The sequence below is a fragment of the Carcharhinus amblyrhynchos genome, chromosome 7, assembly GCF_965287045.1.
Source record: "Carcharhinus amblyrhynchos chromosome 7, sCarAmb.v2.hapA, whole genome shotgun sequence".
Taxonomy (NCBI): Eukaryota; Metazoa; Chordata; class Chondrichthyes; order Carcharhiniformes; family Carcharhinidae; genus Carcharhinus; species Carcharhinus amblyrhynchos.
This window is the reverse complement of record NC_137330.1, coordinates 69768015-69782371: the sequence shown is the minus strand read 5'-3', so window position 1 is coordinate 69782371 and position 14357 is coordinate 69768015. Positions and strand designations below refer to the sequence as shown.

The following is a 14357-nucleotide window of genomic DNA, read 5'->3' as shown; positions in this document are numbered from 1 at the left end:
TAAAAGCTACTACTGTATTTGCTTCCACTATCTCCCCCAGCAGGGAGTTCCAAGCACCCACCACCCTCTGTGTAAAAAATCTGCCTCATACATCTCCTTTAAACCTTGCCTCTCGCACCTTAAACTTGTGCCCCATAGTAATTGACTCTTCCACCATGGGAAAAAGCTTCTCACTATCGACTCTGTCCATAATCTTGTAGACTTCTTTCAGGTCGCCCTCGCTCCCCACAACACCACCACCACCTCCCCCCCCCCCCCCCCCACCAACCTCCATCGTTCCAGTGAGAACAAACCAAGTTTCTCCAACCTCTCAGCTAATGCCCTCCATACCAGGCAACATCCCGGTAAGTCTTTTCTGTATTCTCTCCAAAGCCTCCACATCCTTCTGGTGGTGTGGTGACCAGAATTGAACACTATATCCCAAGTGCGGCTTAACTAAGGTTCTATAGAGCTGCAACGTAACTTACCAATTTTTAAATTCAATGCCCTGGCCAATGAAGGCAAGCATGCCTTATGCCTTCTTGATTACCTTCTCCAACTGAGTTGCCACTTTCAGTGACCTGTATACCTATACACTCAGATCCCTTTGCCTATCAATACTCTTAAGGGTTCTGCCATTTACTGTATATTTCCTATCTTCCAAAATGTATTATCTCACATTTGTCAGGATTAAACTTCATCTGCCATCTCTCTGCCCTAGTCTCCAACTGATATATATCCTGCTGTATCCTCTGATATTCTTCATCACTATCCGCAAATTCACCAACCTTTGTGTCATCCACAAACTTACTAATAAACCAGTTACATTTTCCTCCAAATCATTTATATATGTATATTACAAACAGCAAAGGTCCCATCACTGATCCCTGAGGAACGCCACTTGTCATAGCCTTCCATTCAGAAACGCACCTTCTGCTACCCTCTGTCTTCTTTGACCGAGCCAGTTTTGTATCCACCTTGCCAGCTCACCTCTGATCCCATGTGACTTCACTTTCTGTACCAGTCTGCCATGAGGGACCTTGTCAAAGGTCTTACTGAAGTCCATGTAGACAATATCCACTGCCCTACCCACGTCAATCACCATCACTTCCTCGAAAAGCTTGATCAAGCTTGTGAGACACGACCTCCCCTTCACAAATCCATGTTGCCTCTCATGAATATGTCCACTTATTTCCAAGTGGGAATAAATCCTGTCTCGAAGAATCGTCTCCAATGATTCCCCTACCACTGATGTAAGGCTCACTGGCCTGGATTATTCTTGCTATCCTTTCTAAACAAAGGAACAACATTGGCTATTTTCCAATCAGCCGTGAGGATACAAAGATTTCTCTTGAGGCCCTAGCAATTTCATCCCTTGCCTGTCTTAGTATTCTGGGGTATATTCCATCAGGCCCTGGAGAATTGTCTACATTAATGTTTCTCGAGAACCCCAATACCTCCTTTTTGACCTCAACATGACTCAAACTACCTACACATCCTTTCCCAGACTCATCATCCACTAAGTCCTTCTTTTTGGTGAATACTGAAGCAAAGTACTTATTTAATACTTTGACCATTTCCTCTGGTTCCACGCATAGATTCCCTTCCTTGTCCTTGAGTGGCCATCAAGTCCTAGAAAGGGGCTTGAACCCAGGGCTTCTGGCCCAGGGATAGGGATCCTATCTGTTGTACCACAAGACCTCCATCATTGCAAGTCTAAGTGAAAGGGAATCTTGCATGCTGCTTTAATAGGTATCCACGTCAAATAATAGCATGTGAAATTTGGTGATGCTAATGCATGTTAGTGGTTGAATATGCGGAATAGTTTTATTTAATGGACACTCGAAAGACAGAGGCTGAGGGGTGACCTGATAGATGTCGACAAAATTATGAGATGCGTAGACAGGGTGGATAACAGAGGCTTTTTCCCAGTGTGGAAGTGTTGATTACAAGGGGGCACAGGTTCAAATTGAGAGGGGAAAGTTTAAGGGAGAAAGTTTAAGGGGGATGTTTTTCACGCAGTCAGTGGTGGGTGCCTGGAGCGCGCTGCCAAAAGAGGCAGTGGAAGCGGGCACTTTAGCAACATTTACGAGGCTCTGGATGGGTACATGAATAGGGAGGGAATGGAGGAATTGGCATGGGCTTGGGGGCTGAAGGCCTGTTCCATGCTGTACTTTTGTTCTTTGTGTGTTCTTGACAGCTTTGAGATACCAATTCCACATTCCCTATTCTGATGTTCATGCCAAAATAACCCATATGTGGTGTGTTATGAATGCCCTTGAGTATCATTAACAAGATAAGATCATGATTGGGGTTTGGCAGTGCAATGGATTATGTCAGATTGACACATCATCAAGGTGACGGGATAAATAATGGAAACTAATTCTCAGCGACCATCTCTCTATAGCATGTGTTTTGACAGATTTTACCAGTCAAATTAAACTTCAATTTGACAGCGAGTTTATCATTGACTAAAATAACATATGAACTACTTCAACTTCCCTAACTGCTGATAAAAAGCTGCTTTATTCAGTTATTTATGAGGTGATGGATGAAACCGCAATGTAGTGATGCAGTATATAGAGCATTAACACTTGGTGCCACAGAGTGGCAGGGTGTGGGATTGTGTCCACAGTTGCCCACGAAGCACATTTTCAATATCAGCAATATTGTCAGGAGAAGTCACCAAAGCCCAACAGGGAATGGTGAGAAAACATAGAAGGTAAGTCATTGCAAGCAGGTCTCAGCACACCCTAGTTAGCAGATCAAAAGCTGAACTGGCAGAAAAATGGGACCAGATTGCCTGTCTGCCTGCCAACCCCCTCATGGAAGAAGCTTGTGAAACTGAGGGAGATCTAAGAATGTAAAAGAAATCACAAAAGTGGGAGGGAGAACACAATCTGTTGATTAAAATTTCTGCATATTGTGAGGTTTGTCTTTTTCAATACTCCCAGAAATTAGCATCCCCAATATACCCCTCACTTGGTATAAGAATATAAAGTTCGCTATTATGGTATGTACTGAACTGTGAGGGCCGCTGAAATTCGTCTGGTACTAGGTTGCATTGGGTAATATGCGTCTACTTGGCTGCCACCTTGAAGAGGTGTTCAGTCCTTAAATATGTTATACTGGAGCCAGAAAGTCTTTAAGGACCCGTCTGTAAATTTGGTCAGCAGCTGAGCAGAATACGTGCAGGGCAGGCCCCGCTCAGTTTTCCAGTTATCTCCTGTAGTCTGATCAGCAAGCCTTAAAAAAAAATGCCCAAAGCGAAATGAATCAGCCAGTTGTCTCCAGTAACAGAATTGTCGGCTTTCTTAACCTTTTGTTTAACTTCATTCGGGTCGCTGCATTTGTCCCCTGTTGAGTTTGCTCAGGAAGCCTGACACATGCTTGTAGCTTGCTGCAGGGCAACTGAGGTCAGATTTCAGACAAGCCTCAGGCCTCCAGTTTCTGCCCCGCACTATGAGAACACCGATCTTTTCAGATGCAAAACCAGGCCAGAGTTAATTTCCTCCTCCATCTGCCAATTAGAAAGACAGCCATGGGGACAGGTCCCCAGATTTTTTATAAGCTTCTTGTTGGTGCTGAAGATGAAAATTGACCTTCATAAACTAATAAGGACATGCCGTGTGTCACATTATAAACCACTGTGCAAGCCCAAGATTTGAGCAGAGGTCCTAAGCAATGCTAAACACTAGAACTAAAATTGAAAATGTTGTTGAAAGAGACATTTCGTTTGAGTCTCATGTCATTCTGTCCATAAACCCCAGCCTGTCTTTGTAGTTCAGGTGCTGATCAACTTGCTCTGCATTTTCAGCATTTTCTGTTTTTAATTACAGTCTGAAAACTTCCCAACAATTAACCCAATAACTGCAGGTCGAATCCCCCTCCGGATGCAGTGTGGAAGCAGCTCCCCATGTGTCACCAGCCGGATCTTCTAGTCTTGCGGATGTCTCTGCAGTGTTTTGCGTAGCTTGCCCATCCCACTGCTGGGGAACTGCGAGGGGTTACCTTCACTGGGACTGGAAGATTTCGCCAACAGGATAAGTTGGAAAATCCCGCCACACAAAATCATTTAAAGTTAGGAACGGATTTAAAAAAACAGCAAAAATGAAGGGTTGTTATGCAGAGAATTTCAGGCAGCCTGCGTCACACTCTCTGAGCTCAAGATTAAAACAATTAGAGGTACAGTCTCCCAGGTTCGTCAATGTACATCAGGTTCAACTCTTAGGAAGGCACTCCCTTCTCAACCAAGGTCACATTTTCTCATTTAACAAAATATGCCATCCCAAATAAGATTAACATATTAGAAATAGCATTGTTTTGTGAGCTCACTGCTGCTAGGAACTAAGACTGGGACTGCCCAATTCATGGTAGAATCTTTGCAAGGAGCAGAAAGATGAGACTTTCAGCTTGGCCTGAGTACAAGGTCATGTCCCAGAATTGAAAACCTATTTGCCACACAGACTCCCAAATATGTAGTTATTAAATTTTCTTTACAATAATGAGAGGGCCATCCACTCCGCTATCTGAAAAAACTGTCTCTCATTTAAAAATTAGCTGTTCTCACTTTGCAACATATATAATTCACCTTGTTTTACTGACCAGATTGAAATAATATTATTCACATAGACAATATTGGTGTATTCTTACATGGTTACCATTATGTAATTAAGTTTCTAAGAAATTTAATTTTGTCAAACTAACTAAAAAACTAACTGTCAAATAGGAGGCAGAGAGTGGGGGTCAATGGGTGCTATACGGATTGGCAGTTGGTGACTAGTGGAGCGCCCCAGGGGTTGGTGCTGGGGCCTCAGCTATTTACCATTTATATAGGTGATCTGGAGGAGGGAACCGAGTGTATGGTGTCGAAATTTGCTGATGACACCAAGATTGGTGGAACGGCAAATTGTGCGGAGGGTGTGGAGAGTCTGCAGAAGGATCTAGATAGGCTGGGCGAATGGGCCAGGAAATGGCAAATGGAATTTAATGTTGGCAAATGTGAGGTTGTCCACTTTGGTAGGAATAATGGTAGGAAGGACTATTACTTACGTGGCGAAAAACTGCAGCATGCGACGGTGCAGAGGGACCTCGGGGTCCTTGTGCATGAGTCGCAAAAACCCAGCCTGCAGGTGCAGCAGGTGGTCAGGAAGGCAAATGGGATGCTGGCCTTCATAGCGAGGGGGATTGAATATAAAAGTAGGGAGGTCTTGCTGCGGCTGTATAGGGCATTGGTGAGGCCGCAGCTGGAGTACTGTGTGCAGTTTTGGTCGCCACACTTACGCAAGGATATTTTGGCCTTGGAGGGAGTGCAGAGGAGGTTTACTAGGCTGATACCGGAGTTGAGGGGGTTGAACTATGAGGAGAGGCTGAATAAACTAGGCTTGTACTCGTTAGAGTTTAGAAGAATGAGAGGAGATCTCATTGAGACGTATAAGATGATGAATGGGATGGATAGGATAGAGGTGGAGAGACTCTTCCCGCTCAGAAAGGACAGTAGGACTAGGGGGCACAGCCTCAAGATAAAGGGGGGGCGGTTTAGAACGGAGTTGAGGAGGAACTTCTTCACTCAAAGGGTGGTGAATCTCTGGAATTCTCTGCCTGTGGAGGTGGTGGAGGCTGCCTCGCTAAATATTTTTAAGACGCGGGTTGATAGGTTTTTGATAGGCAAGGGGATTAAGGGTATGGGGAGAGGGCGGGAATGTGGAACTGAGCCATGACAGATCAGCCATGATCTTATTGAATGGTGGGGCAGGCTCACGGGGCTAGATGGCCTACTCCTGCTCCTATTTCTTATGTTCTTATGTTCTAAAATTGAAAAAAAAATTACTTTTTTTCCCTATGAAGTTTTTAAATCCCACAAGAGCAATATTTTATACACATTGTCTACAAGTCTGTGGTGGCACAGTGGTCAGCACTGCTACCTCACAGCGCCAAGGATCCAGGTTCGATTCCTGGTTTGGATCACTGTCTTGTGTGGAGTCTGCACATTCCCCCCGTGTCTGCATGGGTTTCCTCTGTGTGCTCCAATTTCCTCCCACAGTCTGAAAGACACGCTGGCTAGGTGTACTGGCCATGCTGAATTCTCCCTCAGTGTACCCCAACAGGCACCGGAGTGTGGCGACTAGGGGATTTTCACCGTAACTTCATTGCAGTGTTCACGTAAGCTGTAATAAATTTTTAAAAAGTGTAGTCATGCCAAATATGAATGCTGATGCAAGAATATTAAGATTGATGTTGTCAGTTTGTCATCTATTTCCATGAAAGTAAATGAGCAAATGACCTATTTTACTTCCATCTGTGCTTTCGCCTTCCTATTTGCAAAACATTGTGCCAGTACTTCTGTTAAACAAGGGAAAGCTAACAGAGTATATCTGGAAACGTTTGGGAAGCAACATGTTCTGAAAGTGACTCTGAATAATGAGACATGACATTAATTATATGAGCATGCAAAATATTATGATAAAAATGTTCAAACTTTGTAAAGCAAAATTAAACACCTTTTTTTTTGCTTGTTAAACCCTGAAACAGTCCCATTGGAACCCACAATATGCATTCAGGGCTTGAGATATGTTTCTGTTTTGTTTTACTGGTTATGCCCTTGGGATTATAATCATGCAAATTGGAACTGCTAACTAAGTAGTCTGACAGCACTTGTTGAATGGGTCATTGGAACTGACAGCTTTGGTTGCCTTCAAAGAGCTTTGGAACTGCAGCAGTTGTGTTTCCGTTTCTTTTTGGAAAATGTCCTCATATCTTTTTCTGTTCTTTTCTCCAGGATTGCTCTATGTTGGTTTCAGTGCCTGTATGTTCGGTCTGTACAGCTTCATGCCTGTAGTCATTAAACGAAGCAGTGCCACCGCTGTCAACCTCTCCCTATTAACGGCAGATATTTACAGTCTATTTTGTGGGTTATTCCTTTTCCAATACAAGGTACGTAAATCTGGTTTAATATGGCGTGGGGCCGCATGATCTTTGGTGAGAGGTAGAGGGTTGTAACCTGGACTTTTACTGAAAAGTGTCATTGAACTGGGTGCCTGAAAGCTTTCAGACTAAAGCAAAGGGATTTTTTTTTCCCTGCACTAAATTGAACACTGGTATTCTGTCAACTTAGTTTTATCAGAAAATGCAAGAGATTCTACAATGTGAAACATTAGGCTTACTGTCTTGTCAACATCATGTAGTAATGCAAATCTGTTTCTCATCATTCCTGTCAGGACAAGTGCTCTCATGCTCAGTAATTGACTCATTATATTTTTAAAATTTCTGAGACCCAACATATGATCTCTGCTTTATGCTGAGTTAGCTGCTGATTTCAACCAAGGCAATGGTTAGAATAGTGCAATTAGCCTTGGCATTCGCTGAACGAGAAGAGCTAAAATCACTTAATAGCTCCTACGTCAAATTGCTCTCGTGTGACCCCTGCTGAAAAGCACCTCTGTGATCGTGACAGATGAGAAAGAATAACATACAACCATGTTGTCTTATGCTGTTAAATAGTCTGCTGACACTTGCTGCCTAGTCTCATACATTGACAAGACACTGTAGGAAGGGAAGGTGGTGGCATAGCTACGAAGGGAGATTGGATAGGTTGGGGTTATTTTCCTTGGAATGAAGAGGGCTTGATTGAGGTATACAAAATTATGTGGGGAAGAGATTGAGTGACAGGATAAAATTGTTTCCCTTCATGAAGAATTCTAGAACGAGGGGACATAGATTCAAGATAAGTGGCAATAGGTGTAGAAGGGGCATGAGGAAGAACTTTTTTAAGCAAGGTATGGTGGGTGTCTGGAATTTGTTGCCTGAGTTGGTGGTGGAGGCAGAGACCCTAAACTCTTTTAAAAAGTATCTGGATTTGCACCTTAAGTGCTGTAAGCTATAGGACTATGGGCCAGGTGCAGGAAAGTGAGTTTAGAAAGGGCACCTGGGTGTCCTCAGATTGGCAAGTGCAAGATGGATTAAATGGCCTCCTTTTGTATGGTTCTATGATATTGTCATTGGACTATAATCCAGGGACTCAGAGCAATGCTCTGAAAACCTGGATTTGCATCCCATCAGGGAAGGTGGTGGAATTTAAATTAAATTTTAAAAAATGGAATTAAAAGTGTAATGATGAAATTGTCGATTTTCATTAAACCCATCTGGTTCACTAACGTCTCTTTAGAAAAAGAAATCTGTCATCCTTATCTGGCCTGGTCTGTATGAGACGCCAAACGCACAGCAATGTGGTGATTCTTAATTGCTCTAAGAAATGGTTGGAGCTAATTAGCTATAGGACAGTTAGAGATGGGCAATAAATGCTGGCCCAGCTAGCAATGCCACATCTATGACAGAATGAAAAAAAGAACAACCAGAGCCTGTGGAACCATACCCCACATCACTGCTACAGCAAGGAGATAAAGAAATCCAGTGGGAAAAGGTAAACACACCAAGTGGTGGGATTTAGGCTTGTGCCTTGCAATTTTCCACTGAACTGAGAAGCCTGTAGGAGGGGAAGAGAAAATGCACTGAATAAGTTGCTTATGCTCAGTGGTATAAAATTCGGAAACATAAGCTGGAGAGTGTATGATTTTTCCCTGTGCTTAATACAATGAAATAATATTTTAGAAATTGTACATTTCAAATTTACATGATCCTGTTCCTCAATTCATCCTGAATTCATTAGTGGATAGACCATCAACAAGCTGTACATGAAAACCATGGTTTGGGTAACAATTGAGTCACTTGACTAGGGTGGGAAATCAGTTAGCTAGGGGCCCTGCGTCTGATTGCAAATCTTTGATTCATGTTCGAAACCCACATCTGTCAATGTCAGATCAGGATGTGATTGGGCTCAACAGTGATGGATTCCACAGTTAAAAAGTCTGCCAACATTTCTTGCCTATATTTGTACATGGACACCCATCACTAGAGCAGGATATCAAAGAGGTTCCGTGTGAATTATGCTACAACTCAAATGAGGAGAGCGCAAGATGATGTAGGCTTAGAAATCTGATAATGTTGCATTCATTGTACAGGTGTAAATGAAGTGTCTACAGTTGCAATATGCACTAATTCTGCACTAGAAGTGCACTGCCTGACATTAGGCTCAAGATCAGGCTTCTAGGCTCAACATCTGCAACGAGTGTTGTTACTACAAGAGCCTCAGTAGTAATAGGAAAGAACAGCTTGTGTCACTACTACTTCAAATGCTCTGTAGCTGCGCATTAATCTAATTGTGTGGTTGTTTCCTTGGATATGGTGCAGCATTGATACACCCCTGGGCTGCAGTACATTCACCTTTTTCTACTGCATCATTTCTAATGCGTAACTCTCTGTGCCTTGATAGTGCTCTATGATTGGTAATTGCTGGGTTTCTCGTTCAGCATTCTCTTAGTTCGACTTCTCCAACTCTCGTTTAACTTTAGTATTTTCTCTAAAGGGACTGCACCATTTTCTCACTTACCACAGAGCAACAGGGCAAGTGGGCCACATGGTTTTGCCAGACTAGTGGGATTCTGAATGCCTCTGTTGCCTCTGACTGCACGCTTGAGGTCCTGTGGCTACCACATATTAATAGGATCATAGAAACCCTACGGTGCAGAAGAAGGCCATTCAGCCCACCAGGCCCGCACCAACAACAATCCAACCCAGGCCCTATCCCCGTAACCCCATGTATTTACCCCGTTAATCCCTGTGACACTAAGGCCCAATTTATCATGGCCAATCAACCTAACCCACACATCTTTGGACTGTAGGAGGAAACTGGAGCACCTGGCAGAAGTCCACATAGACACAGGGAGAATATGAAAACTCCACACAGACAGTGACCCGAGGCCAGAATTGAACCTGGGTCCCTGGCACTGTGAGGCATCAGTGCTAGCCACTGTGCCACCCCATTAACAGAAAGATGTTCTGTAAGCGCTGGGGCTACAACTTCATGAAGATGCAATTGGTGTAGGTCCATGCTCAAAGATCCTGTTGGTAAATGCCTGCTATCTTGGTAGCAGCCATGCTGCCTTCCATGACCCACCACAGGCAAACAGCTGCTGGTTGCTGGGTGTCAAAGAATAAATGCCTGGCTCCTGACTCCACTATCTGCCCATGAATCAGGAGGGCACCCTCAAACTCACAGCACCATGTCTCCAAGTACTTGTTGGATCTTCACAATATTTCTGCGATGAGGGTGCAACCTTGCCAGGAGACCTTCACTCAGGACCTCAGAAGGAGGAAGAGGATAGCTATGAGGAGGAAGGGAAAAAGCATCCAGGAGAAATCATCCACTCGCGTCAAGCTGTCCACAATCACATGCTCAGACTCTGGTTCCCTGAGAATCTCATCCCGCCATACTGTTGCTCCATTGCTCCTCAAGTTTCAATCACTCTACTCCACACAATTACAGAGTCCTCTTAGTCAAAATATTCAAATAAAAGTCTGTAGCAGTTTTATCCAACAACTCTTTCAATACCAGTTTCAGGTATCTCAGCTTGGGCTGCAGTGTTCTGAGCTGACTGGCTAAAGACAACAGTGAGGGCACGGGAGGATTGGTGGTGTTAGAAGCACAAACACAGTCATCCTAAGAGAGGTCTGCAGTTTTTTGTGCCATTTATGTGCTCCAATCCTGGGGTCGCACCTCAACAATCCTAGTAATCTGTTGGAGGATAGACGTCTGGACTGGTGTGAGAGCCTGCTTTCCTCTTTGAGAACTGGTACCAGGACCATGATGGTAGCTGTCCGAGCCTGCACCAAGAAGAGCTAGTAAGGCAATAACAAATGGATTTCCTGATTCCACACTGAGCTTCTACTGCATCACTGAGATGCTGTCCATTGCTTCCTGATCCAGAGAGATCTTAGCTTTAGCTCCCCATATACATCCTATTTTGTCTCCGAAGACCTTGGAATATTTATACACTAGCTCCTGAAAACATCCATCCCTCAGATTTAAAATTTCTAGCCAGTTTCGCCATATTCGCTTTAACCAATCATATCCCATGAGTCAAGATCTGTGATCCTTGGTCACCAAGACCAGCCCCTCTGCTGTCTGATTCTGATGTGCTGCTGTTACTGTTGCTACACCAAGAGCCCTGTTTTACCAATTTGATTCTAAGTACTGGCCGGATTTGAAACTGGAAGTGTGTCAGATCCAACTTTTACCCGTTCTCAGGTGCCCCCCTATAAATTCTGCCTGAAAAGATATCACCAATTCCAAATCGCACTATAGAAGGCTGTAGACAGGACTTAACACGCCCAAAACCCTGCAGTTCCAATCAGTGCCTCCAACTGTGCATGTGCAGGAAACAAAATGATAGAATGCAGCTCTGCTGTCACATCGCTCCCAGGCTGGAAAATTCTAACCCCCTTGCCTCCACAGACATTGCCCCACCCCACAACTTTACTGACTCCCTTATCCCCACCACCCAGACCAATCGTGAACCCCTCTCCTCCCAACCCCACCCACCAATCTTAGGCAAAGTGGCAGCAGAACCCCCTTCCACTTTGCTGATCACAGGCAGAGTGGCAGCAGACGTTCCCCCCCCCTCTTCTGTCTCACTAATCACGGGCAGAATGGCAGTGGATCCCCCCCTTCCCCCTCGCTGATCTCAGGCAGAGTGGCAGCAGACCCCCTTTCGCCCTCACTACTCCCAGGCAGAGTGGCAGTGGACCCTCCCCCCACTGATCTCAAGCAGAGAGCAATCGGACCCAACTTCCTTCCACCCCCACCCTCCTCTCCCCACAGAGAGCCGTCCAATGCTCGGCACTTACTTCTCACTAGCTGGAGACTTTAGTAGAACATGTTTGTTTTGCGCCAGTTCTGGATGGGCAAACATAGTGGTAAAGGGGGAATGCCAGTAAGGTTGGGCATGCAGACCATTAAGTCAATTTAAATACATGCAAATGCATTTAAATGGCTGTCACGCCGGTTTCGGTGAAGGGGGAATGATGCGGAGGCAGGTGCAGATTGAGCTACTTGCCTCACACCTTTGACTTTGCCAATTACCATTACCAAAAATGGGCGAAACTTGATGATAAAATTGGGTGCCTTAAATCTGCTGTGTCTCTCCAGTGTATGTGAACATGGCACCTGACTCACTTAGTCTGAATGGACACAGAGGGAAAATGCTCCCAAATAGATAAGGAAATCTTGGCTGTTATCTATGTAGTCAAAAAGCTCCAGGAGTATATTTATGGCTGACATTTTACTATAGTATCAAACCATTGTTCGGTCTTTTCAGAGAAGATATACTGGTGCCATCAATTACCTCCACAAGGGTGCGGAGATAAAGTCATAAAGGTTTACAGCATGGAAACAGGCCCTTTGGCCCAACATGTCCATGCTGTCCTTTTTTTAACCACTAAGCAAGTCCCAGCTGCCCACATTTGGCCCATATCCCTCTATACCCATCTTACCCATGTAACTGTCTGAATGCTTTTTAAAATACAAAATTGTACCTGCCTCTGTTATTACCTCTGGCAGTTTGTTCCAGACACTTACGACTGTGTGAAAAAATTGGCCGTCTGGACATTTTCGTATCTCTCCCCTCTCACCTTAAACATATACCATCTAGTTTTAGACTCCTCTACCTTTGGGAAAAGAAGTTGACTATGCCTCTTATTATTTTATACCCCTATGCTCCAAGAAAACGTCACAGTCTATCCAGCCTCTCCTTATAACTCAAACCATCAAGTCCTAGTAGCATCCTCGTAAATCTTTTCTGCACTCTTCATAGTTTAATAATATCCGTTCTGTAAGAGGGTGACCAGAACTGTACACAGTATTCCAAGTGTGGCCTCACTAATGTCTTATACAACTTCAACAAGATGTCCCTACTCCTATATTCAATGTATTCAATGTTCTGACGAATGAAACCAAGCACGCTGAATGCCTTCTTCACCACTCTGTCCACTTACTTTCAATGAGCTATGAACCTGTACCCTTTGTTCTACAGCTCTCTCCAGTGCCGTACCGTTAACTGAAGTCCTGCTCTGGTTCAATCTACCAAAATGCACCACCACACATTTAACTAAATTAAACTCCATCTGCCAGTCATCAGGCCACTGGCCCAATTAATTAATCCTAGATAACCTTCTTCACTGTCCACTATGCCATCAATCTTGGTGTCATCTGCAAACTTACTAACCAGGCCTCCTATATTCTCATCCAAATCGTTAATATAAATGACAAATAACAGTGGACCAGCATTGATCCCTGAGGCACACCGCTGGTCACAAGCCTCCAGTTTGAAAAACAACCCTCCACAACGACCCTCTGTCTTCTGTCATCAAGTCAATTTTATATCTATTTGACTACCTCACCTGTATCCCATGAGAATTAACCTTATGCAACAACCTACCTTCCAACAATTTACCTACTACAGATGTGAGGCTCACCAGTCTGTAGTTCCCAGGCTTTTCCCTACAGCCCTTCTTAAATAAAGGCACAATATTTGCCACCCTCCAATCTCCAGGCACCTCACCTGTGACTATTGATGATGCAAATGTCTCTGCTAGGGGACACGCAATTTCCTCCCTAGCCTTTCACCCTTTTGTTAGCAGCCTACAGTTATATGTTTCAGCATTGCCAAGGAACACAGATATCACGTGCAGATGCACTTAGCTGGTTGCATTTGCCACAAACAGTAGTATCACTACTAGTCCCTTAAGCCATTATACTGGCTCTGCATTTGGTAGAGATCTTGCAAGTCTCAGTGAAACGCAAAGTTGTGGACAGAAAGAAACCCTGTATTGGCAAAAGTGAAGAAGACGATCATGCAAGGATGGTGGTATGAGAAGTCAGAGTTGTTAAAACCCTACCAAAGTAGAAGGTCGGAAATAACCTGTCAAGATGCGGTGTTACTGTGGGGTTGTGGAAGTTACAGTCCCACCCCAGGGGAGACAACTCCTGTTAAAAGAATTGCATGGCTTTATCCAGGTCAAAGTGGAATGAAGGCCTTAGCCAGGAGTCATGTGTGGTGGCCAAGCATTGACAAGGAAATAGAAAGGATAGTTAGTCAGTGCCTGAGTTGCAAAGCTCAGCAGGCTTAACCACCACCAGCAAATTTGCATCCAGTTGAGTGGCTGAGGCTACATATAGATTTTGCTGGGCCATTTATTTGGTATATGTTTTTTATACTAGCAGATGCATATTTTAAGTGGTAAGATATGCAGCCACTACCACCTTTGACAAGCCAAGGAAGATGTTCGCTATCCATGGCATTCCAAAAATGGTGATGTTGGACAATGGCGAATCATTCACAGCAGAAAAACTCCAAAAATTTCTCAAATCCAATGGCATTCGCCATGTGAGGTCAGAATCTTACCATCTGGTATCAAATGGGCTCATGATGTGGATATGCCGGCGTTGGACTGGGGTAAACACAGTAAAAAGTCTGACAACACCA

At 44.1% G+C, this 14357-nt stretch overlaps 1 protein-coding gene across 1 annotated transcript in view; it reads left to right on the top strand.

The window, feature by feature from the left end:
- The window catches only part of slc35f1 (solute carrier family 35 member F1), a 334841-nt gene that overhangs the window by 283007 nt on the left and 37477 nt on the right, over positions 1-14357 (top strand). Inside the window, exon 7 of the mRNA XM_080193321.1 lies at positions 6758-6912. Coding sequence (XP_080049447.1) covers positions 6758-6912 — 155 coding nt within the window. The remainder of the gene's footprint in view (positions 1-6757; positions 6913-14357) is intronic.